The following is a 16,795-nucleotide window of genomic DNA, read 5'->3' as shown; positions in this document are numbered from 1 at the left end:
AATCCAAATTTGCATGAATGAAAGAAAAACCAGAAACGAACTGATCGTGACATTATTTGGTCGCTTCAGAAATCTTGACAAAATAAAGAGCAGGAGAAGTCCAGAGTTACAAAAGAAAAATCTGACATCCTGGCTACCAAAATTTTCACAAAAATTAGTCTCTGAAGTGTCAATAGAGCATGTGACACCACAGACAAAAAACCATAAGTTTTCAATTTTTCTCCATTTCTTCCATTTTTCAATTTTTTTACATTGAAGTCATTTGAACAAAGGTAATAAAATTTTAAGGAAATTGCACCACTCAACGTCAAAAAGCACATTTTCGACAGTGACAAAACACCAACAAACAAGGAAATTACGAAAAATAAATAACCAGAAAAATTCGCTCACAAATGGTGTTTCAGCATGAAAACTAATAGCTGCAAACCTTAATCGGATCAAAATTTGCTTAAATAGAAGGTCAATCAAATGCGCCATAATTGAGACCATAAAGAACAAAATTGATAATCTAATGTGAAGGGTCATTAATAGACTGCACGCCGAGATAACGAAAAAGACCGACAAATAGAGGCAAAATCGAAAAAATTCATTATTTTGAGATCACTGGGACCTATAATTACTCTAGTATACATAGTCTATAAAGACTATGTGATAAGACCACAGAAAGAACGCCAAAACTCTCAAAATTGACGAACCTTTCTATTAAAACAGGTTAAAGTCTTCAACAATCAACATTATTCCATACAGTCAGTTTTGTCTAATTAGAAACCCAATTGGACCTGTCATTAAAACGACTAAGCGAGAAGAAAGAATAACCAATACAATAAATGCATTGCAAATTTATGGAGACAAAGAACTCGAGGTTAGAAAACCCTTAGCCGCCCTAAAACGCTTTAAAAAAATGCAGCTACGGGTCGTTAGAACAGGTCTATCGCCTCTAAAAGCATTCGCAAAAAATCAAGAAAAAAACTAGTGGAAACAGAAGTCAGAATGCCGCACCGAAAAAATTGAAAACGAAGGACATAAAACACTCACTCAACTTTAAAAGCAAACTGAGACATATTTGAAAGTTCGTCACCTTTCTGCTCCCTTTACTGCTCGAATGTTATTCAAGTCATAACTCTAAATTGACTTCACATTCACAAGAAAGTAAAAACTTAAGCAAAAATCTGCTCCCCAAAACAATCGAAACCCCTTAGATTTTAAACAGGCGAGAGCCTGCACATTGAGCAATTTTTTAAAAAAAAAAACGCGAATTAGAACACAATCAGAACACGCGAAGTGGCTAAAATAGCATTCGCGCAAACTCAGGAACAAAAACGGGCAAGTCGAAATGCCGGGCATGAAAAAAATCTCGCCATTATAGCCCCTCCAAGCTTAGTGGTCAGATAACCTATAGCCCCCATCATGGTAAAAAATACCATAACGGGAGCTATAATTTCATGGGGGGATATAATGGGAAAAACCCAAAATCTCTCAAAAACCAAAAAATTTGCTCAGACACCAATTACTCCACTTAAAAATCAGATCGAAAAAGTTCACGCTTTAAAACCACTCGCTTTCACTACTTGAGTCTGTTTTCTCATTGACAACAAAAGCCTAACAAAACCGTCAAAAGAGAAAAAATCGCCGCCCCAATAGGATCCAATTCTATTGTGTTGTAAAAATCCACAAGAAGGTCAATAACAGCTCTCTATTGTACCTATTAAACAATAAAGTCGGACAATGTCGAAAAAAGACAGAAAAGTGATCAAAAACAACATAGCTGGTAGATTGCCAAAAAACACTCGCAACAGCTTGGTAGATCTGCAGTCTCAAAAACGAATAAAATTTTTTTCCTTATCAATTGCCAAAATGTTATTTTGATAAGAAATCTATTTAACTTATTGCTGCTTCTGTCAGCCAGTCTCAAATAACCTCCAATTAGAGTGACACACACTCACTAGACCTTGTCTCCTTGAACTAACACAAAAAAGTCAGTTTTTGCGTTAATTTGAGAGTGACCGAAAACTTAATCACGAGATTGAAAAACACGCGCTCTAGTAAGAGTGAAAAATAACGTCAAGCACGAAATTGGATGAACGAATGAAAAAAAAGGAGATTTGAAGTAATTGTGACGTCAAAAGGTCGTAACAAAAATCTTGAGGAAGTAAAAAACAATAAGGGGAAGAATTCCGAAAGCGGCTCAAAGCGCCAGAACTTCATAAACACCGTACTTGCAGCCAAAACCAATTTTTGTCATGAAACAGGAACTCCTTACCTCACAGGATTTCATCGAAAAACTTACACCGCTGTCATAACGAGCCAAAATTGCAAATTGACATCATTGGAACAAGGTAAAATAAAAAAAACTACAACATTTTTCAGTAACAAAACAAAAAACCGCCCATATTTAAGACATTTACTTCAAAAATCACTGATATCTTTATATCGCATAATTTTATTATCAAAAACATTTGGTAAGGTTAAAAAATAGCCAAAAATCTAAGGATGATCGGGCACTAATAGGTTCAAAGAGTGACAGGGCTAAAACTTGTCAACCAATACTACTCAAAAAACAAAATTTCACGATCACTTCATGAGATATACTTCTCTCTTGATGGAAATAAAGATAAAATGAGTTCAAAGTATTGCAAAAAAATTACTCATTAAAAAGACAAAAAAAATACAATAGTACCCTAAGGCAAAAAAATCGTTTGATAGCACAACCGAGGCCAGAGAATATTTGCACAAAGTTACTATCAGCCGAAAAAGGATTCCAGAAAAAATCATTGCTGCATTATATTAAACGAAACTGCAAACCAAAAAAAAACATAGACCGACTAAAATTGGATGAAATGATCTCGAATGACAGGCGTAGGGAGTCAATTTAGGGGTGTAGCTTAGAATTTTTTCTAAGGGTGCTAAAACTCGGAACTTTTATGAGTTTTAACCCGACACCACCAGGATAGCAGTCCAACATCTGAACCACTAAGATACAACGGCTTTGAGAATCATCCGCTAACATTTGCTTTTATATTATCAACAAACGTCATTTCGAATCGGAGAAGTGAAGCGTGAAAACGTTACTTGAGAAGTCACAATGTTCTTGAACAGAAATGAAAAAAAACGGTCAAGCACAAGTTTTGCATAAAAAGACCAACATGTTTACAATAATTATTTTAAGCTTCGTTCGAGAGCAACTAAAAACATCTCATAAGCATGCTATACATGATAGAATGATTTCATTAAAAAGCATTCGATGCTTAAAAAGACTACATAGGCATCTTCCTGTACAGATAAAACACAAGTCAAACAATTAAAAAAATTAAATTTTTTTTAAAAAACGGGCAAAATTTTTAAAATTCCCTTTATAGAATTCTTTGATGAACTTTTAAAACTCGACGCGAGTGACCGAAAACTTAATCACGAGAATTAAAAAGACGCGCTCTAGTAAGATTGAAAAATAACGTCAAGAACGAGATTGGATGAACGAATGAACAAAAAGGAGGTTTGAAGTAATTGTGACGTCAAAAGGTAGTAATAAAAATCTTGAGGAAGTAAAAAGCAATAAGCGGTAGAAATCCGAAAGCGGCTCAAAGCGCCAGAACTTCGTAAAAACCGTACTTGCAGGATTTCATCGAAAAATTTACACCGCTGTCATAACGAGCCAAAATTGCAAATTGACATCATTGGAACAAGGTAAAATAAAAAAAACTACAACATTTTTCAGTAAAAAAACAAAACCCGCCCATATTTAAGACATTTACTTCAAAAATCACTGATATCTTTATATCGCAAAATTTCATTATCAAACACATTTGGTAAGGTTAAAAAATAGCCAAAAATCTAAGGATGATCGGGCACTAACAGGTTCAAAGAGTGACAGGGCTAAAACTTGTCAAACAATACTACTCAAAAAACAAAATTTCACAATCAGTTCATGAGATATACTTCTCTCTTGATGGAAATAAAGATAAAATGAGTTCAAAGTATTGCAAAAAAATTACTCATTAAAAAGACAAAAGAAATACAATAGTACCCTAAGGCAAAAGATCGTTTGATAGCACAACCGAGGCCAGAGAATATTTGCACAAAGTTACTATCAGCCGAAAAAGGATTCCAGAAAAATCATTGCTGCATTATATTAAACGAAACTGCAAACCAAAAAAATAGACTGACTAAAATTGGATGAATTGATCTCGAATGACAGGCGTAGGGAGTCAATTTAGGGGTGTAGCTTAGAATTTTTTCTAAGGGTGCTAAAACTCGGAACTTTTATGAGTTTTAACCCGAGACCACCAGGATAGCCGTCCAGCATCTTAACCACTAAGCTGCAACGGCTTTGAGAATCTTCCGCTATCATTTGCTTTTATATTATCAATAAACGTCATTTCGAAACGGAGAAGTGAAGCGTGAAAACGTAACTTGAGAAGTCACAACAACGGTCAAGCACAAGTTTTGCATAAAAAGACCAACATGTTTACAATAATTATTTTCAGCTTCGTTCGAGAGCAAGTAAACACATCTCACAAACATGCTATACATGATAGAATGATTTCATTAAAAAGCATTCGATGCTTAAAAAGACTACATATGCATCTTCCTGTACAGATAAAACACAGGTTAAAGAATCAAAAAAATTAAATAAATTTTTAAAAACGGTCGAAATTTTTAAAATTCCCTTTATAATTTTTTTGAAACTTTTAAAACTCGACGCCAATTCAAATACTAAAAAAACGAAATCAAAATCCCTGAAGGTGCCAAAAAAGAAGTTCTAGTAACTAAAAACAAAATACAAACAAAAATTGGGCCAAAACTGCCAAAATCTGATTAGCATGTGCCCTTTTTATAAAAAAAAACGCTTATCGTCAGAAAGAGGCGCTCAATGTCTGGATTATCAACAGGTAGTTGTCATTAAAACTGATTTGTGAAAATGAGTGAGCTTAAAGATCCAAAAATGAAGATATCATATCAGACAGCCGATAATTTAGTAAAAAAAAGAATTACATTTCCATTTTTAATTTAAAACGCATTTTAGACTCTCAAAAACACAAAGGTATCAATTTCAGATGGTTACATTATTACAGCATCGGCTAAAAATTATGGCCTAATTGGACGAAAAAACGGTAGAACACAGCTGGCAGATTGCCAGAAAATAGCCGCAATAGATTCGTAGATCGGCAGTCTAAAAAAAACAGTAAAGACAGACCAAAAAATTCGTCCTTTCATTGAAGGCTGATCTGTTATATTTTGATTTAAAATCTGTATAAGTTACTGCCGCCTCTATTGGCTGATCTCAAATAACCTTCATTTAGAGTGACACACACCCATTTGACATTATCTCTTTGAATTGAAGTAAATAAAAGACAATTTCAAAGTGAGGAAGTCATTTTTGAGAGTGAGGTAAGTCAAGTGTGACCAAAAATTTAATCACGCGCATGAACAAAAAACTCGCTCAACTAAGAGCGAAAAATGACGTTAAACATGCAATTCAGTTGAAATTGCATGAACGAATGAACAAAAAGTTGCTGTGACGTTATATGGTCGTAACAAAAATCATGACGACGAAATAAAAAAACATAGCAGGACGTACAATTCAAAGAATTTACATTTTAAAACACTTCAGCAGTTTTTGTTATTGAATGAACAGAATGTTGGCAAATAAATACAAAAAAAATGAAGTTGAAACTTTTTGATCATTCTGCGGGAAGTTCGGACACTACTATTGAAATAAAAAAAACATAGCAGGACAAGTCCTGACGTACAATTCAAAGAATTTTCATTGACTAAACAGAAAATCTAGACCTAGAATGGGCTATGAGTGAATTCAGAAAACCATTTTAAAAAAATCAGAACAAAAAAATAAGGAAAAAACAGAAAATCAATATCAAAATGCCGCATGTGAGCAAAAAAAAGCCTAGCGAGAAATGAAATTTTAATTCAAACAAAAAACTAGGCCTAGAATGAGCTGTGAATAGATTGGGAAAACCATTTAGAAAAAAATCCGATCCAAAAAATCGAAAAAACAGTAAAAATCAGAGTGAAATTGCCGCATGTGAACAAAAAACCACTACCGAGAAACCGAATTTTTGTTCAAACACCGTTTTCTCACTCTACTTTAAAATTAGAGCGGAAAAAATTCACGCCGCAAAACCACTCGCTTTTTCGCCCCACTTCCTGTTTCAGCGTGACCAAAATCACTACTCCAATTTGACTTCAAAAATCATGAAAATGTGTGAACAGATCTTAAAAAAAACATAGCCGGAAGAATTCCGGAAACGACTCGAAGTAGAATTCCATTTACACTCCATCCAACTACTCATCACACAAACCGTGCCTCCACTAATTTATGATTATCTTCAGACAAAACCATAAAACAAAAAAGAAAAAACAAGAAAATCAAATTGTTAAGATTAATTTGATCAAATTTTGTCATAAATTGAGATCCTGAAATAACAATTTCTGCCAAAATTACTTCATCAAAATAACTAGTACTTACTAAAACCACTTATGAGAATTCTTTAAAAACACTAAGCCAAATAATGAAAAAAAGCTCTTACAAACAACTTGCACTAAAAACCTGGAAAAAGTTAAAAATTTTTTAATATTACAAAAGCATATAAATCCAAAGAAAAATTACTTTCTGCCAATAGGGTATCCATATGCTCGCAAAACAATAGGAAAGTCAAAATAGGCTAAGAAACTTGTCTAAATTTTAGAAAAAAGTAAAACTGCAAAAAAAATTGAGAAAAATTATTTAAAATTTATCAATTTTTCTGCCATTTTTCCTAAGAAAAAAATGATTTATACCAACAAAACTTTAATCAATTGGTATCTGAACATTCCCTAAGTAACAAGCTTCTATTCAAATAAAACTTGATGCAGTAAAACAAAAAACACGCAAAAAAACCATCAAATTTCGTCTAAAAATCAGCAAAACTGATCAAAAACCTCCAAATTAGCATTAAACTCAAATTAACTACTTGAAACCTTCAATTCCTATCAAAACAAGCCTAAAAGTAATACAATATCATTATCAAACCTCATAACTATCAAAAATTGCAAAAAAACTGCTTTTAAAAGCCGCACGTGAACAAAAAAATTTCGCTCGCTTAGAAAATTTTTTCACACATCAATTTCTCGCTCTCTCAAAAACAGCGGTATGAACAAAAACCACTCTCTTTTCGCTCCGCTCTTCACTTTTGTTCAGCGCCAAAATCACTCCATATTTTTTCACGCGTTTGATTTCCCGCTTTAAAAATCACTCCAATAAAATTGATTTAAAAAAAAGGACTTCTCCAATACTCCTCTTCGAGTCGTAAAAAGACAGCGCCCCAATACAATTCAAATTCTTTGAATTGTAAAAAACCAAGAGAAGGCCAATAATAGCCCCAGCTATCGCTTTGCGGCTATTAAAAAATAGTTAACTATTCAAATGTTACTACTGCTCCTGAATCGGAAATTTTAGACACAAGGCAATTACCTGATCTCTATCAATTCAATCTCAGTAGCTAATTGTGCCCACAGAGATAAATTGAGCACTTCCAGGCCAAAAGACGACTGAAGTACTAGAATAAAACGATTAATCCATTAATCCGAACAATTTCAAACTTTCCTAAGCACTACTCAGATACGTCCATGCATATAAATGCTTCAAAAAAGCCTGAAAACATACTAGATCAGTTGGGCTGCGAGTCATATTGGTAGATTGAACGAATTGCCCTGAGTCTCTCCTCATCTGCCCGGAATTACTTCGATTAAACGCAATGGGCTCGGTTGTTTCGTGTTGCGCCCCGTAACGTCCCAAATACTGACTCTGTCTACTACTGGCTTGGCTACTATCATCACGATTCAGATGCGCGTACTAAAAAACAGAGCGACTAGTTAATGTGCGTTAGCACATTAAGTTTTTGACCCCAACGAACACTCCAAGCTCCCGCAATTTTATGACATGGAACAGGGATAGCTGGTTGAATGCAAATCAGGCCACCGAAAAGTAGTGAGAGTAAATAAATCTTGCCATAAGTTATCTTAACATTCAAGGTTACTGTTGTACTTTCGGCTAAAAAAATGAAAGTTAAGTTTTACTTCGAAAACGACAGAAAACAATCCACTAGAAAAGAAATATTTCAATGATTGTCCCTGCTATCAGAATTTTTGCTACTGATTATATCTCCCATTACAATAGTGACCCTCATATTATCTGCCTCTCGGGATAATCGTCAAATACTCTTGCCATGAAAAGCGAGATTATTTAAAAAACTGACTGAGCGCAAGATTAACTGGTGCTAGGACAATAGATCGAAAGACAACAGATCGAAAGCAAAAATTGGGACAATAGATCGAAAATTAAATAATTCAATTTGCGTTTTGGCCAATCAGATTTAAGCGCTCATTTATTATACAGCATATAACATGTTCTGTTTTGTGATATTTTGTTCGGTTGTGATACATTCATATCAAGTCCCACGGGCCGCTAAGGCATGGCCGTAATGTGGTAATTATATTGCAGCTCGTAAACAATGGTGAATTTCAACCAATAAGAATAGATTAATTTTCGATCTATTGTCCCAATTTTTTTGTTTTCGATCTGTTGTCCTTTCGATCTATTGTCCGGTCAACAGATTAACTGTACACAGAACTGACTGTACAAGAGACTTATTCTCATGTACAGATTTATTATTACTCTTCTAACTCGGTCTACAGAAAAATCAAACGTCAAAGAGTGAAACTGTTTTTTAAACGCAAACTATTGTGTAAAAGTCAAAACGAACAAAAATTTCGATCGAAAATGCCACAGCACGCAAAAATTCAAACTAATCTGTCGATGGAGCAAAGATTGCAAGTACATTTAACCACCTGGTTATAATTTTAATTCAGTTGTCTCAAAAAAATGAAGGAACGCGCTGTCGAAACTTATAAACACCATCGAAACCTTGAAAAACTAATTGAAACAGAGAAATAGTGCAAGAACAAAAACAAATGATCGGAAAAAAGGCAAACTATAATTCATCAAAATATTGAAAGTAAAAACAACAAAATGAACTGAAAGACCCAGAATTCTTATGAGAAATGGAGAACGGATTGTCAACTTCAGCCCAAAAAAAAATTACTTATGAGATAGACCATAAAAGTTCTTTGCTTGAAACCAAATAGGGTACAATAGTAAAACTTATCCAGTTTTCTGGAAGCAGTAGAAACAACGCTTTTTCCAGAAACTATAAGAACAAAAAATTTGAAAAAAGCAAACAAAAACTGAAGTCTCCAAGAGTGTTAGTGTTAATTTCGGAAATCTCCGCATCTTAAAAATGAGCCTTTCAACAAACAGTCAAGCAATCTTGCAACAGAAGTTAAGGAAAAATTTACATGCATCCCGCCAGATTGTTGTCTTGAATTTTCAAATGATGGTCTCCATTTGGATCTAAATGCAGTACAAAAATATGTCAAATGAATGAGAAAATCTATTGCCAAGAACACCCATATCAATGTCTCACATCACAAAACATTGAGGAGACTTTTTAAACAGTTCTTTGTTTCTGTGGCGGATTTCAAAATCCAATTTTAGTAATAGCAATAAGCTATAATTTTCGGACTATCACTTGCTAAATATTCATACAATCGAAAATTTTGATCAATTTTTATAACAAATTAAGATTCCGTTTTTTCCTACGTTCTCAAAAAAATTGCTCGACAACAAATTCTGCGTTTTCTTGTCAGTGGTAATGCTAATCCAAATCCTGATTTTCATAAACAGAAAAGATTGCTAAAAAATATTGGAACAATAAACACGTCTCTTGAATCCACGAAACTAAAATAGCTAGTTTGAGTATTTCAAAGATTTTCAATTAACCTGTTGAGATAACAGAGGAGCACTTCTTACTTAAACATGGCTAAAAAGGAAAACCAACAAATTTACGTTGAAATATTAGGTTGAAATAATAAGAACATCTGTCCGTAAAAAAACTGTTTTTTTCCTATCCAAACAAAAACTTTTTTTCGATGAATTAACATCTGAGACACCTATTGCAAATTCAATTACAGAATATTGTTGTTCTCTGACTACACTTTAACCACTTCGGCAAGAAACTGGGAGGCCTCGTGGATAAGTTTTCAAGTAATGCGGGTCCTACTTTGTCAAATAAATAGCAAATCTTTTTACGAAACAAAATACTTATAGTCTATGGAGCATATGGTTTATAACTATGGTTATATTCATAACTAAATACGATTCTACTCCTAAATACGATTTCTTCCCCTTAATAAAAAATTATCACGTGAATATTTCGCAACAATTTTTCATATAGAAGCCAGAACAGAGACCTAATTTTGTAGGTAGAAAAAAGTTGAATAATCTAAATTGTGCCCAGACTTATCACAGTTGTATTGATTTTAACCAATGAAAAGAAGACAAAAAATGTACAACGCAAATTTTTATGTACAACGCAGTGTCGTTTAGGAGAAAAAAGCAACGTACTAAATAGATGAGACCGCGGTTAACAAAAGAATCAAATGCTTTAATTTCAGAATGTTCGAACTTTACCGAAAAGAAATATGATTAAACACGTAAATGTTTCGGATGCAAAACAATTCAGTTAATAGGGCGCTCAGAAAAGCTCACAAAAAATTTTGCCAAGTTCTAATAAAATGTCAGTAAAACCTACCAACAAGAAAGGAACAGAAGAAACTTGTCAAAAAGAGAATCGAGAATTTAAAAAAACGAGAAAAGGATATCCTTATCGTCAACAACCAAACTGGTCCAGAAGACAGATCCATTCAACGGCGCGGAAGTGAAGAATTATTTTTTCACTTCACGTGCATTGTCGAAAAATTTCAGATCAGAGCAATTACGCAAGAAATGTTCAACGCCATTACATGACAATAACAAGATCCCTAGCCGATCAATTTTAGAATATTTGGCTTTTAAGGCCGCTAAATTTTTTGATAGAAAACTATTTAAAACTCTTACTCGACACAATAGTTTCCCAGAAAATTTGAATATAGTCTGTCAAATTACAAATTAATGTGAAAGTTCTCAATGTCACACCGCAATTTTAAAATAATTTAAGTGGTTATCGATTTGCAATAACGCTGTAAAATATTTGAATCTTTCCTTTTAGACAGAAAGCGATGTGTACAACATGACGTTCTCTCACACTGGACAGTAACTAACCACGGCGTTCCGCAAGAAGAACCGTAGAGGTTATGATTTTTCTTCTCTATAGTAACGTTTTTAAGGAAGAAGTTTACGAAAATGTCAAGACATCTCCTCCAATTGAAAAAATGTGTCCTCGACATTTTGAAGATAATGGATACCTCAACCAAAACAAGCTAAAAACGAATTCTAATTAGATTTGCATTTCTTGTCGAGGGAAAACGATAATTTGGATGAGTTGGATTAAAATGAAAGTAATAGAACACAGCAGACATTTCCAATTTAAGATTTCAAAATCAATATGTTACCGGTATCAAATAACTCTTTAAATGCTAATATTTTATCTTAGATCCTTGGTACTCTCACTTTTGATGTCGTTTGTTACTTTTTTCAAAATGTGAACAGCAGTAACGCAACGAATAAATCGAGCGATTAGAACGGAAAAATATGGCACATAAGAAAAAAATGTGAAACGTTCAGATACATTTTATAGATTTCGATTAAAATATCAGAGGAATTGTAAATCAGTCAAATGAGTTTTAAAAAAATCAGAAAAAGAATTCAGCTTTGAAAACCCTCTGTATGGAAACGTCCTGGTGGAAATTGTAGAAAAACACAGATTATCACATTCAAAGCAGGCAACCGTTCCCCACAGCAAAAAGCGCCCGGAAATTGTAAAAACTTACTCTTGAATAACGAATTTAAAAAATCTTAAACTTTTAGCGAGTATTAAAATAGCTTCCATATCGGCAGATTAAACTAAAATGTTTTCAGAGGTTATGAGCATTATTGTAACTAACCAAGCTATAACAAACAACAAACCCCTTGATAGGTCATCAAAAGGTCCTTACGGTCTTAGTGGAACGATGCCAAGTAGCAGCACTAAGGTTCAAGGAAGAACTAAAGCGTGAGAACAGGCCCTGAATCAGGGAAGATCAGTAAAAAAGAGTTGATCTATCTTTCTTATTCAAAAAAAAGTTATCTGTAAAAGTAATCTGGATAAATTTTCCTCGTTTTCCTTAGTTTTTGCACTTAAAAAATCAGGTTCGAATTTTGTACCGAATAGGAAGACGCCGAATTGACTGCACATAAATTATGTATGTTGTTAGAAGTTGCGCTGTCCTTAATTTAGATTTGAGTCTAAAAAACGGTCGGCAAAACTTTGAAAAATTCTCACACAGGACCTTTACATGATTATTATAAATCAGTTTGATCTAATTGAACAACATCATTTCCATTTTTTAAACTTATTATATTGCCGTTAATTAATTTACCCTGAGAGATTTGTCACTAGCATTCAAGTTTAGAAAATGCGTATTTTAAGAATCGGGTTTCAGTTTAATGTCAACAAAGCGCTTTAAGATTGAATCAAGAGAACTCAAGTCGTCAATTTTTCAACTATGTTTTAGAACGATGTCATCCGCGTACACTGCGCGGTGGTGTGATCACAGTAATCCGTAATATCGTTTATGTAAATCAGAAACAAGGAGTGCGCGCATCACTGATCTTTGTGGTACACCGTATTCTACTTTTAGAAAACTGCGTAAACTCTAGCGATCTACGCTGCAGTTTTCTAAAAGTAGAATACGGTGTACAACAAAGGTCAGTGCTGCGCTCACTCCTTGTTTCTGATTTAAATAAACGATATTACGGATTACTGTGATCACACCACCGCGCAGTGTTTACGCAATGTTGCCTGTCAGTAAAATAAAGTCTTGAAAAGTCTTGCATGTGACCACTCATAACTAAAAATTCCAGTTTCTTAACTACTATGCAGTATTTGACATTGTCCACCACTTTCTTTAGATCTAAAAGCACTGCTGTTGTCTTTCGGATTGCTTTCCCAATCTTCTCCGGTACTTTCCGAGAACTAACAAGACGAGTAGCATCAAAAGAATTGAGTGCTTCAAGACGTCTCTTTCTTTGCCGAAAACCAAAAATGACTCCCATTGAGCAAAAATGAAAAACAGAACAACTTCCAAAAGTCTTACCTTTGTGGATTAAACTTTACGAAAAGCAGGGAATAGACTGACAGACTCGTTATTTTCCATTTCCTCTAAACATCAGGCCTGATTGGCGCTTCAACAGCTCTCGTTAAGCACTTCGAGTAAAACTCTGTTTTAAACATACTTGATAACTAGTATCGGAACTGTCCGAGCTAGTGCATGCTTCATTTTCTTATGCACAAAATGATCGAACGCTGTACTTGTTTTTCAAAGATTCAAATGTTAGTGAACTTTCTCTTTCAATAGTTGCAATCAAGAACCACTCCTTCTCGGAGTATTTAGGTTGCCAATTGATTTTCCTCAATCGTAGTGAAAATCTATTTAATTTTTCTGTTTCTTGAAAAGAGAGTTTTCTGTCTCTTTTCTCCTGTCAAGTTTCTAATGGCGTTGAAGTTCTTTTCGAGTTGTTTACAGCAATTGATGTACTCTTAAGATAGAACTCTTACTGTTTTTTATCTATCTCTGTACTGGATTCCTGACTTTTTTCATTTATTTTTGTTCAAGATTCTGAACTTGTATGTAGTTTGATACGAGTGCACTTTTAAATACCAAGTTCTAATTTCTGTTGTCTACCCAGCCCTTTTGGTGTCAATTGTGATTGATCTCTTTCAGCGTAACATAAATTAGTATTTCTCCCGTAACAAATTCATGGAATCTTTCGAAAACGTAACCACTATCCATAAAACCTATCGCGGAGCTAAGAAACTTCAGATTATTCTGCAATTTGAACAACACATTTTCGGATATTACATTGTTTTCAAGTGCCGACCAATTTCTATGAGGGCAGTAATTGAAGTTTTTATTATGTCCTACTTTTGAGGAACAAAAATATAGCTCAAAATTAATCTATTATCAGCACGGAATCTCTAATCGTGAGTCGGATTATTGTGCTGCCAAAACTAGAAGGTAAATTCTGTTCTTGGCTTGCACAATTTAATTGAACGGTCGAAAAAGTTGGTACACTTTGTCTTCAGGATTGCCGCTTCTGCGTATTATAAGAATTTTAAAATTAATTTTCTGGAGGCCACTTTTCAGAAATCAGTCCACGAACATGTGTCTCCCTTAAAAGAATATTTAAATACAGAACGGTTGGAATTGAAAAACAGGCGAACTGTTTTTTTCCTTTCCTAAGAACCTTTGTCAAAATAAGTTTACATCTCCTATACTGTAAAGCAGCGTATACTGTACAGGACTCGACTCTTGCAGAGCCCAGTTACTTGTACCGGCTCACGTCCAACCTGGTGGAGTTTCAACGGTTGAGTGTTTATAGTGAATCAAGCCCAAGTTGTCAATGCTTATAATAATGGAGACGTTCCGCTTTTAGGAAAACGTCCATGAGATGACAATGGCTTTTGCATAAGTTGCTCAAATCTGGTACCGCCATAACATCATTCAGAATGAGAGGTTCGACAGAGCTATTCATTAGCTTTAAGTCAAGAGAAACTTTAGAATAATCAATTTCCTTCGTCGTGTGGTAACCAATCATAGGCATTTTAACTGTTTTTCCCAGGTTCAGAGAAACTCTTGTTCCGTAATTTCAGGAGGAAACTTAGACAAATTCTATTATCTAGATATGCAGATATTTTGACAGACTCGTTCCCGTTTACCAGTTGAACTGCCACAAATGATACCTTACCTGTTCCTACAAACTGCACTGGTTTAATTTTAGGATTACTTTCGTTCATAAAGCTGCCATGCAGGAGACAGTTGTTTCCTGCCGCAGTTTTTGAGCGGCAGACATTTTTCGGAAAGAGCTTGGTCTACATGATGATGCCCAAAACAATTGAAACAAAGCTTTGGCTTTGCTACATGATCTCTCTCTTCTGGTTATGTCAAAGTGCGCAAAAGTGAACTTGAGAGCGATGAAGTCATTTTGAGAGTTGCTTAAGTCAGGAGTTGAAAACACTTATCAACGCAAATGATCATAATACTGACTGCAACGTCTGCAAAAAGGACGCCAAGCACGCAATGCAACCATCGAATTGCATGAATTAAGAATAAGCAATACCAAGTAAGCGTGATATGACAGGTTTTAACAGGCAACTGACGAATAAACGATACAAAACAAGAAAAAGCCAGTAATAGCTCACCAAAGCTAACACAGATATTATTAAAAACATAGCCGGCAGATTGCCGGAAAATAGCTGCGATGACGCTTGTGGCCTACCATGAATTGAAACCCCTAAAGAAATACGATTGACAGATCGACCACCAGCTTTTTAATAGATCACTAGACTTTTTGGGTTAGATTCGGACTGTCATTTTTATGAGACACATATGCTCTAAAAGGAAAAAGCCCTAACAGAGCTTTTTTCAAAAATAAAATTCGATATTAAAACTCAACACTCTATTACTCAGGAATTGGGGTATATAAATTAGGCACTACTTAGATGCACACTATTGACCTTTAATTAGTAAATATTCATAAAATTCATACAAAATAAAACTCATTAATTCAATTAAAGTGACCTTTAATAAGTAAATTTCATAAAATTCACGTTGTTCCATAAGTGAGTTCAGAAGCCATTTTTTAGTGAGGTAAGTCACGCAATTGACCTAAAATCAAAAATGACGTCACGAACACAAATTTTAACTGCAAAGAAGTAGAAGTCACTAAAGTCATTGAAAAAGTCAATTCCAAGAAGTCAGGGTAAGAGGAAACAAAAATCTGTTAGATGAAAAAAAAACATAGCAGGACAAGTCCTGAAATACAATTCAAAGAAGTGAATGAAAAACTTAGAAGTACTCTACCTGACCAGCAGACCAATTGAACAAAGCCAAAACAAACAAAATCGTCAAAAAATTGAGAAACTAGAAGAATCAAACAAACTAAACAAAAATATAATCATTGCTAAAACTCTTGAAGCTTTTACCCCTAAGGCAAAATTTAATCCCTTTAAATTTACCTATTTCAAAAACATGTTCAAAACCAATTTTTGTTTCAGAAATCGGTCCAGTATTTTATCTGCAAAATCTGAAAAAAAATCATTGCCCCTTGAAGATCGATTAGCTCGAAAATGACCAAGAAATTATAAAATAAACTCAATTGCAAAATTTAATGAAAGGTTGCTGAAAATTGTGATATTAAAATCTTCAGAATCATTTCTGTGTCTCTAGAGGTAATCCAGTAGTCCAATTCCAACCCTTAAAAAATCATCTGCTCGAAGATCGATAGGCAATAATTTTTTAAAAATTTCAAATTTCTAAAAATAGAAATTCGTGCTATGGAAACCATTCAATTGCCCCCTAGCAACTACTTAATAACATACTATCAAACCTTGGATGAGGTTACCTGGCTACTGTGGCAAGAAAAACTGAAAAAAAGACACATGTTGTGAAATTCAAATTGCAAATTTTTTCATTTTAAATTTGAAGTTCGAAAAGTTAAAGTGTTGAAAACAAATCCATTGAAACCAACAACCATGCAGTAACTGTTTATCAGACTGTGGAATAGGTTTTCTGGCGCTTGAAAATGGACAAATTTCAAAAATTGACAAACATTAGGAAACCTTCAAAAAATTGCAGATTTTATTTAAATTAAAATTTGAGACATTAAAATGTTGAAAACCAATCCATTGTTACTAGAAAGTATGCAGTGCCCTATTATCAAACCTCAAATAAGATTCCCTGGCCCCTAAAGCTGGAAAAACTCAAA

General features: G+C 34.1%; 1 protein-coding gene across 3 annotated transcripts in view; it reads right to left on the bottom strand.

The window, feature by feature from the left end:
- LOC142339503 (putative helicase with zinc finger domain) overlaps window positions 1-16,795 on the bottom strand; it is a 156,597-nt gene that overhangs the window by 123,832 nt on the left and 15,970 nt on the right. For 2 of the 3 annotated variants that reach the window (XM_075389584.1, XM_075389585.1), the window contains exon 3: window positions 7,658-7,846. The exons of the other annotated variant lie outside the window; for it this stretch is intronic. In XM_075389584.1, the coding sequence (XP_075245699.1) occupies window positions 7,658-7,846 (189 nt within the window). The remainder of the gene's footprint in view (window positions 1-7,657; window positions 7,847-16,795) is intronic. 3 annotated transcript variants of the gene reach the window in all.

Source organism: Convolutriloba macropyga, chromosome 5, assembly GCF_964194025.1.
Source record: "Convolutriloba macropyga chromosome 5, txConMacr16.3, whole genome shotgun sequence".
NCBI classification, from domain to species: Eukaryota; Metazoa; Xenacoelomorpha; order Acoela; family Convolutidae; genus Convolutriloba; species Convolutriloba macropyga.
The sequence above is the reverse complement of the archived record's forward strand: the minus strand, read 5'-3'. Positions and strand labels throughout refer to the sequence as shown.